Here is a 13579-nt window from a genome sequence, read left to right on the forward strand (position 1 = left end):
GGGATCTGGTGTTTCTTAGTTTAGGGGGATCTGTACTTATTTTGGGCTTCTGGTCTGGGGTCTGTACGTATTAAGGGGGTCTGTATTTATTTTGTGATCTCTTCTGTGGTCTATATGTATTGATTAGGGGTCTGGCGCCTCTGATAACGGCGGACACGCCGGGACCTCCGCCCTCGGGAGCCGCTGCCTCACAGCCGCTGATTCACTTTCTCCTCACAGTCACTGGCGGGAAACCCTCCCCGTCTTTCAGCTTGAAGCGCAGGTCATGTGACCGTGACGTCAGCACGTCGCTACGTCGGCCGTGTACGCGCGCACTGGAGGCTGAGCTGCGGCGGAGTTGAGTTTCCCGCGCCGGAGCAGAGAGCGGCTGTGAGTAGTGCGGCCCCGGCTGTGTGGGGCCGGGATGGCGGGCGGTCTGTGCTGGCTGTGCAGCAGTCCCTGGTGCCGCAGTGGTGTGCGCTCCTCCACGCTGTGGACGCGTTATGTCAGCGGTGACGCTCGGGCTCCCGTGTACATTAGGTGCTGGGACCTGTTTCCCATAGTGACCGCACTACGGCGGGCTATGATTGGCTGCAGTGGTCACGTGATGCCGTGTCCTTTATGGCATGCTGGAAAGCTCAGTGTTTCTTTGCTTTTTTTTTTTAATATTCTGCAGCAAAACAAAGTATTAATAATCTCACCGAAGGGAGCGCGTCTCCTGAATGCTGCTGTCAGGACTCGGCACTGGCATGTAAGGGGTTAAGCAGCCATCCTGCAGGTTGGGAGTTGCTAAAGGTTACTACCGCCGCCTGCGTGCCATTCCCTGTCCTGTCTGACATCAGAGGCGGCCGGTGCAGTTACCATGGTGATTTCCAGAATTTCTTATACGTGGGTCCAATTAAAGGGATATTCCAGCTCCGCCGGTTACTCCAGGGCGTTATGTGCCTGTCACCATCTCTGATGTCAGATCGGGCCAATAATTGTGAGTGATGGAGTCATGTGAACTAATGGCACAGGACTGATTGGGTGATATGTCACATGACTAAGGTTTGGGGCACTGTCACTATCAGCTCTCCTACCGGATGTTGCGGAGCCTGTACTTCGCTTCACTTCATCACTCCCATAGAAAAAAATAAGTGTTGTAATGAAAATGACAAACTGAGCCATCCCCTCCTGTGGTCACCCCTGTAGATCCAGTGCAGGTCACTCATGTGGTCTACACTAGAACCAGAAGGGATGACATCACCACGAAGATCTGTGATTGGCTGTAGCAGTCAGGTGACTAGAATGGCGCATTATCAGACCCCCGCCCTGATCTGTGCTGCACAATTCTGTCCAAAAAAAATATATTAATCTCAGACCTGTTAGTTGCCATTATGATCTGGATCCGATTTGTAGGATTTTTAGATTTCTAACTTATTTTTCAGAGTAATTACCATGCCTCGCAAGAAAGAAGGGTCTGCACCCGCTGCCAGGAAGGCCCCGGCTAAATACCAGCTGGCCGAGGAGTTTCCACAAGGAGAAGTGCTCACTGATTCTGTCAAAAAGCAGTGGAAATTGGGATTGCCCATCGGCCAGGGCGGGTTTGGGCGTCTTTACCTTGGTAAGAGCATTGCTGTTATTATGGCCAGTGCAGAGGATTCATGGTGCCTTGTTCTCCTTTCAGCTCCTCCATCATTTTTTGCTCTGGTGCACAGTCTGTATAGAGATCAGTGTTGTCACAATCAGATCTGTGTAACCCCAAATTCCAGATAGTGGCCCTGATTGTCACACAGGTTTCTTTGCTAGGCTCGGACATCACGGCGTCTCCCACAGGTTAGTAGTACTGGTGAACGATCGTGGCTGTATTCATGGAGGTATGTGTGGGAGCGACTGGCACCGGACAAGCAGTTCAGATATGATCATAAAAGTCGGCCAGACTTTTCGGTTTCAGCAGAAGTGGCCAACTACTTAATGTATAAATTGCTGTCCTGATTCTCTCCAGACAACAGGAAGAAGGATCAGACTTGTTGATTTTCAACATGCCCTATCCTGTGTCTGCTCTCCACATCAGAGACACATGATTGCTCCCACCAGGGAAATAATGATTAATCGTGTTGAAATCCAAGTTGTTTCCTTTTAGGGGGGGGGGGGGGGGGACGGGACGGGACGGTCAGGCTGCCCCCATTAGCCATGTGTCATTGCTATTGCTTAGGGCCACATCCAGTCCTGTAAGAGCCATAACGCTCGCCATAGTTGGGCACTAAGATCTAACGTTTTTTTTTTTTCTTTTTGCACAACAGCGGATGAAAACTCTTCCAGAACGGTAGGACCCGATGCTCCTTACGTCATTAAAGTGGTAAGTTCAATCTCAAATAATGTTGTCATCATTTAATCATATTCATTGTATAGAATTAGCTAGAATTACTACTCACCTGCATCCAGGGGAGACTAATATGGCGCCACCTGGTGTTCAAAGTGTATCACAATGTGCACGCCCACCCGATGGATGCTAATGGACGCACATGCTCAGTCACTCTCCCCACACCCGGTTCTCTGCATATCTATATATCAATAGCTGTAACATTCTAGAGTAAAGTCTCTTACTGAGAAATGTTTTCTGCATGGGTAAAAAAAGGCCATATTATCAGCTGCCAGGGGGTGAAGGAGACTCCCAACAGCACATGTTAGAAGGAGCAAAAAATGTAGAAGGGGGAAAAAAATGTCATATTGGGAGATTTGGTGTGAAAATGTTTCATGGGATGACCCCCTTTATTGGTCGCCATTGTTGTCTGGCAGCAGATTATCGTCTCCCTGTGACAGTGCACATATCCACTATTATATAGGACAGCTGTTTGCATGATCATTCATATACGGACATATTACCCCAGGAGGTTCTGCTTATTGTTGGGTCACACGATCCAGGATCATCACCTACTTATAGTAGACAATTGGGTGCAATCCTGGGGGAAGGTTACAATTGTAGGATACTTTCAAATACTGTAAATTGCATTGGTCAAGAAGCCGCAATAAATATAATATGTAGTTTTAATCTTAGGAACCAAGTGAGAACGGACCTCTCTTCTCTGAACTGAAATTTTACATGCGAGCTGCCAAACCCGACATGAGTAAGTGGATAAAGGTGTATATGATAAAAAAGGGGTTAACAAATCTCTATAAGGTAAAGTTGTTGTTTCGTTTTTTGTTTTTTTTTCTAGTTCAGAAATGGACGAGCAGTCATAAATTAAAATACCTTGGCGTTCCCAAATATTGGGGTTCGGGGCTGCATGGCAAAAATGGAAAAAGGTAAAGTAAGTGCAACTGCAGGAAAGAATAAAGTAGCAGCTTTTATTAAACCTTTAAGCCAGCAGTTTACTAAAGACCTTTGTCCAGGCATCTAATATTGATGGGTGATCAATATCAGATCGACAGTTTTTCCTCATTGTTTTCAAGATCTCTGCTTGCTGACAGTGACCGCTTAAAATGTCTGGAGACTGCACAGTTGTCATAGCTGTCTTTATTTAAAAAAAAAAAAAGCCTCCAGTGTACTTATTATCATGAATAACATGACTGCAAACTACTTTATTTGCCCCTCAAACATTCACTCTAAAGCAGGGGTCTCAAACTGAGTCGGGTAAAGGGGCCGCACATAAAAAAAAATTGAACATGAAGAGCCTCATCTTTTGCCAAAGAAGATACTACGTTTTCAGTGATGGCATTATTTTTCTATATGACTTTTTGATCATCATGTTCTATTTTTTGGCATTCTTTTTTATTCTTTTTTTTTAATGGTGTTTATCATATGGGTTATGATACAGGTCTTCCCTTTTTCCTTTTTAAATTTTTACATAAAACAGTATTTTTGATGGCTGTCATGAAAGTTAGCCGCTATCTTAGGTATGATAAGTCATACCTGAAGATATTCCCTATTGTAATTTCTAAAAATCCCTCACACAGCTCCTACCATGTCACAATTCTCCAGCCCCTGGTAAAGAGAGCTGCACCCACCGGCCGGCATTTCATCACAATGGCCAAATATTATTTATTTATTATTTTTTCATTCTTTATTTTACGTTTTCCTTTTTTTTAACCCCCCCAGTCGGCCCCATACAGTAATAGTTTTTCTATTCGCCCCATATAGTAATTCTGACCCCCATCCTGTAATAATGTATCCAATCCTGTAATAATGTCGCGTGTCCAGTAAAAATATTTCCAAGTCTGTAATAATGCCCCCTTCATGTAATAGGGTCCCATCTTGTAGTAATAGCTTTAATAATGGTCCCCATCCTATAGTAATGTCCCTTATCCTGCAATATTGGTCCCCGTCGTGTAATAATGTCCCCATCCTGGTCCCATCTTATAGTAATGTCCCCATTCTGGTCCCATCTTAGAAAAATGTCCCCCTTCTTGTAACAATGTCCCCCATTCTGCCGCTCCTTACACACACACACAAAATTATTCTCACCTGATCTTGCTCCCTTGGCAATGATGCACATTTATTGAAACGAAGTGCTGTCCCTGGCTCGCTGGAAGCGATAGTCACAGGGGCCGCACAACAGAACCTCAGGGGCAGCCCTCGGGCCGTGTGTTTGAGACCCCTGCTCTAAAGTGTCCCCCACTATGTGTCGCCCTCCTGTGTAGCTGCCTGCCTGCTGTCTAGGGTAATCCGTCTCGTATGACAGGCGGACGGCCGGCCTTTCACTGACTTCACACAGGCATAGCCCTGGCAAGTTTTTAATAAATCTGAAATTACATTTTAGCTACAGGTTTATGGTCATGGATCGTTTTGGGAAGGATCTACAGAAAATATTCGAGGAAAGTTCCAGGCGATACTCGCATAAGACTGTGCTGCAGTTAGGGCTGAGACTGGTAAGTACAGCGGCCTTACTTTACATCTCATCCCTTTCCACTGTGTGATTTATACTTTGGCTTCTTCAGTTGTATTCTGATCCCATGTTATCGTGCATTTTCTTTTTCAGATTGATGTTCTGGAGTATATACATGAACATGAATACGTCCATGGAGACATCAAAGCCTCCAACCTTCTCCTGCACCATAAACATCCAGACCAGGTATGTTATAACCCCTATATCTAACAGTCTGTTACAGCCGCGGTGCCTCACCTAACTGTGAGGCTTCTGACCAGAACTACCGGCCTCGTAGCACCGGGCACTGTGGCCGTAGTATGGACCGTACCTTATGGTACTGTGAATGCACCCTTACTGCTCTTGTGTGAGGGGGAGTGCAGAATGAGGGATTTAACTTCATTTTTATCATTGCAATTTCCAAAAACATAAAGGTATATTCGTGTCAGGATATCATCTTTTTAAAGCCTATATTCACTTTTGGTCTCTGCCATAAAGGGTTCAGTCCATTAGAACAACCCTAAAGGCCATAGACATTGGGCAAACAATGCTTCGGCTGATCGTTCAGCTACTTCAGACGTCTCTCCCATTCGGCCACCGACAGACCTCACTGCCGGCAGGTTATCTCCGGATTGGCAGTCTGAAATCAGAAATTCCCGAGCGACATCCACTCCATTGACCAGCGCCTCATACACATTTAGGGTGCAGTCAGATGGCTGTATAAATCGGACCGAGATGGGAACGCAGTGCATGGACTGTCCAGCAGCTCTCCCGACCAGAGCGTGACCGCATATTTGTATGCAGCTCGGGTCGGCCAGCTGGATGTGTATGGCATAAATCTCGGTCTGATTTATATGGCCGTCTGTGTCCTTAGTGTCGGCTAAATCCGTCAGTATACTAACGTATGTGGGAGGATTTATGGCTGGAGATGCATGGTGACTGGCTGCAGCACGGGTCCTGTGGCCATAGATCACACTGTGCAGCTGCTAAATCGCAGGTGAATGACCCGCAGTGCACTGGGACAAGCAAGTGGGGCCAGCTGGATATTTTGTGACTGTTCCTTTTGTGGTTCCTATGGGTTGCAATGTGACTGCATTCACCTGAATTACAATGATTTAGAGCCATTACCGGCCGCACGAACTTTGTCACAACCAGTCACCACAACCATTAGGACATACGGATCTCACCCAGAAGATTGCCCAACTTAAGAGCCCTTCTGTTACCTAGAGCGAAGAATTGCTTGCTTGCACGACCGTGTATTGCACAGATGCGGTCGATGCTGCAGAATTTGCATTTAAAATATGTTAAACCCCAGCTACTTTATTTCCCAAGTAGCCAGATCTCCAGAAGTGTCAGCTGCTGGCCAGGAGGCTTTCCATTATTCCTACAATCTCTCCTGTTATTACCGCACCATCTCTGCTTCTCGCTTCAGGTATTCTTGGTGGATTACGGCCTAGCCTACAGATACAGTCCAGAAGGCGTGCACAAGGAGTATACAGAAGATCCCAGGAGATGTCATAATGGCACCATAGAGTTCACAAGCATCGATGCTCACAAAGGAGTTAGTAAGTAGATTCATGGGAGCAGGGCACCAATGGAGTAACAGTGGGTGTAGTCCCATATGATGGTCCCATGAGGTGTCGGGACCTATGTACATGGACTTTATAGGTATTTATAGGCCGCTGTAATCCAGCGTGTAGAGCCCGGCTGCATCTTTGCAGTGTGGGGTTTCAGAGATGCCCTAGGGATGACACTTCTCGCACCCGACTCTTTGCCATGCAGTGTTTGCTCTGATACGTTACAATAAAACGTAGACCCACGTATTGTGATCGGCTTAACCCAAGTTATAATAAAAACGGAGCCAAAAAATGGCCAAACGCAGGATGGAGCACAATGTTTTTTTGCTAAAACTTTTGGCGTTTTCTGGGCAGTAATAGTGAGCTACATCGCCTGTAAGGGCAGCGACCTGCGCTGGCTCAGCTGCTGTTAGCCGCGGCGGTCCGCACAACACGCGGTTTATGAGACTGGACAGACGACACTTCTTCCTCGGTGACTTGTGAAGTCCACCGCCGGATCCTCACAATCGTGGCACTGAGGCGCTTGGCTGCTCACTTGCTGCGGTGGGGTGGGGGCTGTTATTGCAGAAGTAATTTGTATTTCTGTCCAAACAACTTGCTAGGCCTCCTACATACAGTATGTAAATCTCCCTGGCACCGCGCTCGCATCTCGCATCCTTTGGATTCTTAGAAATCACATTCCTCCAGACTGATGGAGAAAATTAGCTTTATTTTTCTGGGCTTTATCCGGCTGGTGAAAAACATCAAACCCAAACAATTCACGTGAGGAGCAAAGGTTTCACCAGCCGGCGGAATCGTGTTTAGGCCGCACTGTTAATTTAAGATGGCCACCCAAGTGTCATCCCTGATCACTCCTGTATCGGCTGTGTAATACAGCCGGCATCTGCTCGGCCCCCGGGTCGTCTCTATACGCCCACACCTGGACTGGCGTACATGACCGGCAGGGTGCACCAAGGAGCTGAAGGGAACCTGTCGCTACTACTGAATGGTTTGCTGTACTAATACCTGATTTTACAATGCTGGGGCATCAATTTTAAATTGTGCAGTTCCTCCTGGAAATCAATTATTAAATTCCAGGAGGAATAACAGAGGGACGGGGCACAGCACTGAGCAGTTATTTAATGTATAATGTCAGGAGAGGTGTCGCGCCCTCTACAGACCCCATACTAATGTCATCAGGACCATCCGACATGTAGGGGGGGCTGCCTCCCCTCCACATGCAGAGCACACATATGCTGGGGTGTGGAGAGCACCTTGGTTGGGCTCTCAGCTGTCTCATGTGTGGGCGCCTTCTCATACTCTGTCTCCTGCTTGCTGTCACTGAATGGCACCACATGTCACAGACTTTGCTCTCTGACTGCAGATCCTTCCAGGAGAGGAGACCTAGAAATTCTCGGCTATTGCATGATCCAGTGGCTGTGCGGGAAGCTTCCATGGGAAGACAAACTGACGGACCCCAACTACGTCGCAAGCTCAAAAATAAGGTACCTGCTCCTGCCGAAGGCCTAACATGTAACCCTTTAAAGGGCTCGTCCGGGACTGCCATGCTGACCCTTATGATGGGGCATCAGATCAGCGGGGTCCGGCATGCACCACCTACAATAATCAGCTTATATGCCCCCTGCCAATGCCGGAGTCGTGGGCAGAGCGGCGGACCACAGCGCCATACATGGGGTAGTGGCCATTCTGGTGTACTACAACTTTGCTCCTATTGAAGTGCATATTCTTCTTTTTTTTTTTTTTTTAGATATTGTGATGACGTTCCCTCATTTATAGAAACTTGTTTTCCAGGCAAAAAGAGGCCAGGTAGGTCTGAGATGTGGCCATTGGCCAATTGCTTCTATAGTTCATACAGATGCATGCGAAAAGGGGCAATAAAGAGGTGGTCTCTATTGTTGTGTTTTTTTTTTTTATTTCTCTCCCTTTCTATTGATTAGTCCGGTCTCATCATAATGTGCGCCCAGTTAAAGGGGTCCAAGTTGAAGTTATTCCCTATCAATAAACTCTCTGGGACCCCTTGCGATCTCAAGAACTGGGTCTCTGCAGAGCACGAGCACTTGCTCCTCCGCTCCTTCCAAAAATGCTCTGCAGACCCCAATTCTCTCGCTAATTTATGGTCTATCCTAGCTATAGGGGGTTATTGTAAAATCTTGGTAAAAATGTATGTCTCAACCAATCCTTACCGACGTGCTTGCAATCTTATTAGTTCGGGGGTTTTGCTGACATTTTAATGTGTAAATAATATAGATATATTTATTTTTTACACACACACCTCTTTTCAAAGCTTTGTATGTATTGGGTTATTGCAGATGAGATGGGGAAATACATGGAGGCAGTGGCCGCCCTGGGTTATGCGGCTAGGCCTCAGTACCAGCTCTTCAGAGACATCCTCCTGCAAGGGCTGAAAGCTCTGGGGGCCAAGGACGACGGAAAGCTGGACTTCTCTTCCACTCAGAACGGAGACGTTTCTGTAAAATCCCAGAAGGTATTTAAGTTACTTGCAGTTAATTTGGTATTGATGGTGGAGGACTTTATGATCTGAATCCCCTCGTAAGGGGTTTGCTGGTCATGAGAAAAATGAATTGTGTATTTCTCTAAAGTCATCTTCGGTACCTATTTGTCACCACGTTCTTAAAGGAATTGTCCAGGATTTAAGAAAAATAATAATCCTGCCCTTGGGTTATGACGTTACAGGTGAATATCTGCGTTCCGTCTCTGATTTTAGGATGGAGCAGTCGGTCACAGTTGTCCCTTTCCTGCAGCCTCCTGGCTTCTCTCTCGTCATCCTATAGTCAGGGCAGATTAGTTGTCAGATTTGCAGCCTCGTCCGCTTGATTTGAGGCTTTTTGCAGCGTTTTATGCTTTCTGTGGCTTCCCCTTTAATGCCACCTATTGTGCCGGTAAGAATGGTTGGGCAGGAGCGGGGCAGAGCGGAGGAATGTTGTAATTTCCATTAGGCCTGTGCATGGCGGTGCAGTAATGAGCCGCTCTCTGGTCAGATGAGAAGTGTCTGTGCGTATTCCTGACTAATGCATCACAGATCTGCTGACACGCTGACCTCGGAGCCATCGGCGGCGATAATCAGGCCCGAGCAGCGCAGAAGAGATGGACCTGATGCTCTCCATCAGTGCAGCCTGCATATGGGAGCTCCCCCGGGGGGCTGCTCGCTGCCAGCTGAGGGTTACCTGCCCATCGCCGTTATTGTATGTAATTATCAATCCAATCTGTTCAGCCCAGCAGGGTTTAGATGGTAATCTGTGAGCGCCGCTCCTTCCCTGAGAGATGGATGGCGCTATCCACCCCCTCACCTTCTATCCCCATCAGCATTGTAGCCATACAGCTGCTTGCTGAGCATTAACGCTGCCGACCGGATTGTCAGACCAGCGTCATTTCACATAATTGTCTGACGAGAGCAATGCTCAGGAAGAGCGAGGCCTGTAGTGTGCCCGCAGGGGGCGGGAGTGATGTGCAGATCGGCCCTCCCTAATACAGCGTATGGTGGAGGGGGTTCCCGTGATGACGTACAGAGAAGGGGGGGGTTCTGTGATGGGGGGGGGGGGTCCTGTGATGACGTGCAGAGGATGGGGGGGGGTTCTGTGATGACGTGCAGAGGATGGGGGGGGGGTTCTGTGAGAACGTGCAGAGGATGGGGGTGGTGCTGTGATGACGTGCAGAGGATGGGGGGGTGCTGTGATGACGTGCAGAGGATGGGAGGGGGGTTCTGTGATGACGTGCAGAGGATGGGGGGGGTGCTGTGATGACGTGCAGAGGATGGGGGGGTGCTGTGATGACGTGCAAAGGATGGGGGGGGTGCTGTGATGACGTGCAGAGGATGGGGGGGTGCTGTGATGACGTGCAGAGGATGGGAGGGGGGTTCTGTGATGACGTGCAGAGGATGGGGGGGGGTGCTGTGATGACGTGCAGAGGATGGGGGGTGCTGTGATGACGTGGAGAGGATGGGGGGGGGTGCTGTGATGACGTGCAGAGGATGGGGGGATGCTGTGATGACGTGCAGAGGATGGGGGGGTGCTGTGATGACGTGCAGAGGATGGGGGGGGTTGCTGTGATGACGTGCAGAGGATGGGGGGGTGCTGTGATGACGTGCAGAGGATGGGGGGGGTGCTGTGATGACGTGCAGAGGATGGGGGGGGTGCTGTGATGACGTGCAGAGGATGGGGGGGGTGCTGTGATGATGTGCAGAGAATGGGGGGGGTGCTGTGATGACGTGCAGAGGATGGGGGGGGGTTCTGTGATGACGTGCAGAGGATGGGGGGGGGTGCTGTGATAACGTGCAGAGGATGGGGATGGGGGGGGTCCTGTGATGACGTGCAGAGGATGGGGATGGGGGGTCCTGTGATGACGTGCAGAGGATGGGGGGGGTGCTGTGATGACGTGCAGAGGATGGGGGGGTTCTGTGATAACGTGCAGAGGATGGGGATGGGGGGGGTCCTGTGATGACGTGCAGAGGATGGGGATGGGGGGTCCTGTGATGACGTGCAGAGGATGGAGATGGGGGGGGGTCCTGTGATGACGTGCAGAGGATGGGGATGGGGGGGTCCTGTGATGACGGTGTGGACTGAGGCCGGCATCATTGTTCTGTAGGTTGATGAGGCTTGTGCTGGGAGCGGTACGGTAAGTGTGATGAGAATTGGATGATTTTCGTGCTCTTTTGACCTTTTTGTTTCAGTTTCCTGTCAGTGTGTCATTTTAACTCCTTCCTGACCAGGCCGGTGTGTGATAACCCGGGGTCTTATTTAAGTGTTCTCCGGTCCTAATCTATAAGTCTGTGTGACTGCAGACTTATGAATCCCCCCAGTGAATGCACTGCGGGGTTTTGCCAGTTTCTGACCTGGGACCGGAGGCCATATGAGTCATACATACCCTCAGCCAGGGGGCGCAGCCCTTGTATTGAGCGAGACCGCGCCCTTTAGTTGGCCGATCCCTCTGGACAGCAGCGTCTCTAGTCGGGGTGTGGCCTCCCTCCATACAGGTGTATGGAGGGAGGCCCCCACCACTGGACTGGCTCTGGTCCGTCCCCCGCTCTGGCTGCACAGGAGTCTTACAGTTGCCAGTTAATTCCCCTGATGATCCAGTTAAAGTAGATGGGTGGCTGATAGGGGCATCACTTTGATCATGAGCTGCATATTGCAGAGTAAGAGGCCCTGATTCCAGCGATTTGTCACTTACTGGGCTGCTTGCTGCAGTTTTAATAAAATCACAGTTTTATCAGCAGGAGATTATCACCAGAGGACTAGTAAACCTGCTGCCAGGTAGTCCTCCATATTCATAAACTGTGTCGCACCGCCCACTCCAGTGATTGGCTGCTTTCTGCCCTTGCACAGTGTACACAAAGCAGCCAATCAGTGGTGTGGGCGGGGTTATACAGAGCTCAGCATTGAGAGAACTGCTAGATCTGCAGCAGAGAAGAGAGGGATTGTATCAAAACTGCAGCAAGCAGCCCAGTAAGTAATATATCACTGGAATCAGCAGCTCCAGTGTCTTCCCACCTGTACCGGCACATCTAGAGGTCAGCCGTCAGGATCGCAGCTACCCGAGGTTCCCTCCTTCTCCTATTTTTTTGCATGTTTCTTGCGGGTGCTTTAGTTTGTTACTTCTGAACAATTATGTGCCTGAAACGGGAAACATGAGGATCTCCGATGTGAGCGCAGTCTGCTTACACGGCGGCGTTGTGCTACAATGGAGTAATAAATCCTCCTGACACTAGTGACTAACCTGATAATCCGGCTGACGTCTTATGCTCCAGCGCTGTCTCAGTGTTTGCACATTTGCTTCCCTCCAGAAGGTAAAAAACTGCCTCTAGTGCCCCCTGTTGGTTGCTAGCCTGTAAGTTCATCTTCTTCCTTTTGAGGGTGCAATCTATGACCAGTAATGGGGCTGATCTTGTGTCTTTTCAGAGAAAGTCACCTAAAGCTTCTGATGATGAGGAAGAGGTTGAAGAAAGGGAAACAAAAAAGAAAGCTCCGAGAGGTGAGGAAGAAATGCATTAATCTCATTATTATAGGGCATGGTAAGTCTGGTACAGGGTGAGTATTGGGGGCCGCACACACCCCTATGCCCAGAAGGAGGCCGCACGTCATCGCTTTGCAGTTTTCACATCTTCTCTCCATGGTGGGGTCAGACGGCAATGGCTGTGGAGAATGCAAGGACCCTTGTGCCCATGGACCAATAAACGGGGCTGTATTTACGGGCAGAGGTGCTCCAGTGCAAAACTCCCATTGCACATGCTGTAGATTTTATTGCAGTCGCTGTGTCCTGCGTGTATCTATTGAAGTACTACTCCTCCTAACCTCCGTATTCAAATGTGTTTCTGTACAGGGCGCCCCCCAAAAGCTGCCGCCACTTCTCCAAAGCCGCCACCGAAAGGAAGAGGACGCGGAAGAGGGAAAAAACAATAAGTCTCTCATGTTTTTTTTTACATGTGTTTTTATGTTTTGTAATGAAATAATATTTAGATGTACACAATCTTTTGAGAATAAACATTTTATGAATCGTCGCTGCGTCTGGTTGTAGTAATACTTTTTATTTATGCAATGGTATAAAATATATATTACCGGGTTATCGGCAATCAGGAGCCCACAGTGCCTCCAGAGGGCTAAGATGAAGCTAAAAAAATAAATATTATTTCTTATTACTTTTATTATTTATAAGAATTATTTTAGTGTATATTAAATTTTTCATAATATAATTTTCTGTTATAACATCCTGCAAAAAATATTTTATAACTAAGGCCAGGTTCACACATCTGTATTTTGCAAGCACTGATTCAGGAGCCGTCAGTGGGTCTCCTAACCCGAACTCTGCAGCCACATAGACATATGAGGCCGGTTTGGGTTCAAAGACCTGCGGCGGCGGCCGGTCCATGAATCAGACCACAAAACACGCTATGACTTGCCTTTGTAGCATCCAGTTAGATACTTTCATTTCATCCCCCCCATAGGCTTTAAGGGGGTTGTTCAGTTCTGCATCGAAAGGCGACTGTCACAGACTCTGAAACTCCATGTACCTGTTGTGATGCTCGCACCATTGCCAGGGATCGTGCATATGTCCTAGTTATTAAAATAAGACATATGCACGATACCAGCCGATCATGCATCCTGCCACTGGACAAATCCTTTAGTGTCATTTTGCATCTGCCACCCTATAGATATGTCCCAATCA

At 48.4% G+C, this 13579-nt stretch overlaps 1 protein-coding gene across 1 annotated transcript; it reads left to right on the forward strand.

The window, feature by feature from the left end:
- Positions 1-222: 222 nt before the first annotated feature.
- Positions 223-12914, forward strand: VRK1 (VRK serine/threonine kinase 1). Its single transcript, XM_073637501.1, has 13 exons — positions 223-369; positions 1407-1582; positions 2262-2317; positions 3017-3086; positions 3177-3264; positions 4719-4827; positions 4938-5030; positions 6256-6388; positions 7764-7884; positions 8148-8206; positions 8710-8885; positions 12316-12388; positions 12737-12914. The coding sequence occupies exons 2-13, from the start codon at positions 1417-1419 to the stop codon at positions 12814-12816; spliced, it is 1224 nt and encodes a 407-aa protein (XP_073493602.1). The 5' UTR covers positions 223-369; positions 1407-1416; the 3' UTR covers positions 12817-12914.
- The last annotated feature ends 665 nt before the right edge of the window (positions 12915-13579 follow it).

This window comes from Phyllobates terribilis, unplaced genomic scaffold (assembly GCF_046119375.1).
Source record: "Phyllobates terribilis strain yellow unplaced genomic scaffold, ASM4611937v1 Scaffold_7__3_contigs__length_470593459, whole genome shotgun sequence".
NCBI classification, from domain to species: domain Eukaryota; kingdom Metazoa; phylum Chordata; class Amphibia; order Anura; family Dendrobatidae; genus Phyllobates; species Phyllobates terribilis.

Bases quoted from the DNA above. Each gene is read 5' to 3' on its own strand.
- VRK1 (XM_073637501.1), top strand. From the start codon at position 1,417: ATGCCTCGCAAGAAAGAAGGGTCTGCACCCGCTGCCAGGAAGGCCCCG. The intron at 3,265-4,718 runs GTAAAGTAAGTG...ATTACATTTTAG, and splicing joins CATGGCAAAAATGGAAAAAG to CTACAGGTTTATGGTCATGG. The intron at 8,207-8,709 runs GTAGGTCTGAGA...GGGTTATTGCAG, and splicing joins TCCAGGCAAAAAGAGGCCAG to ATGAGATGGGGAAATACATG.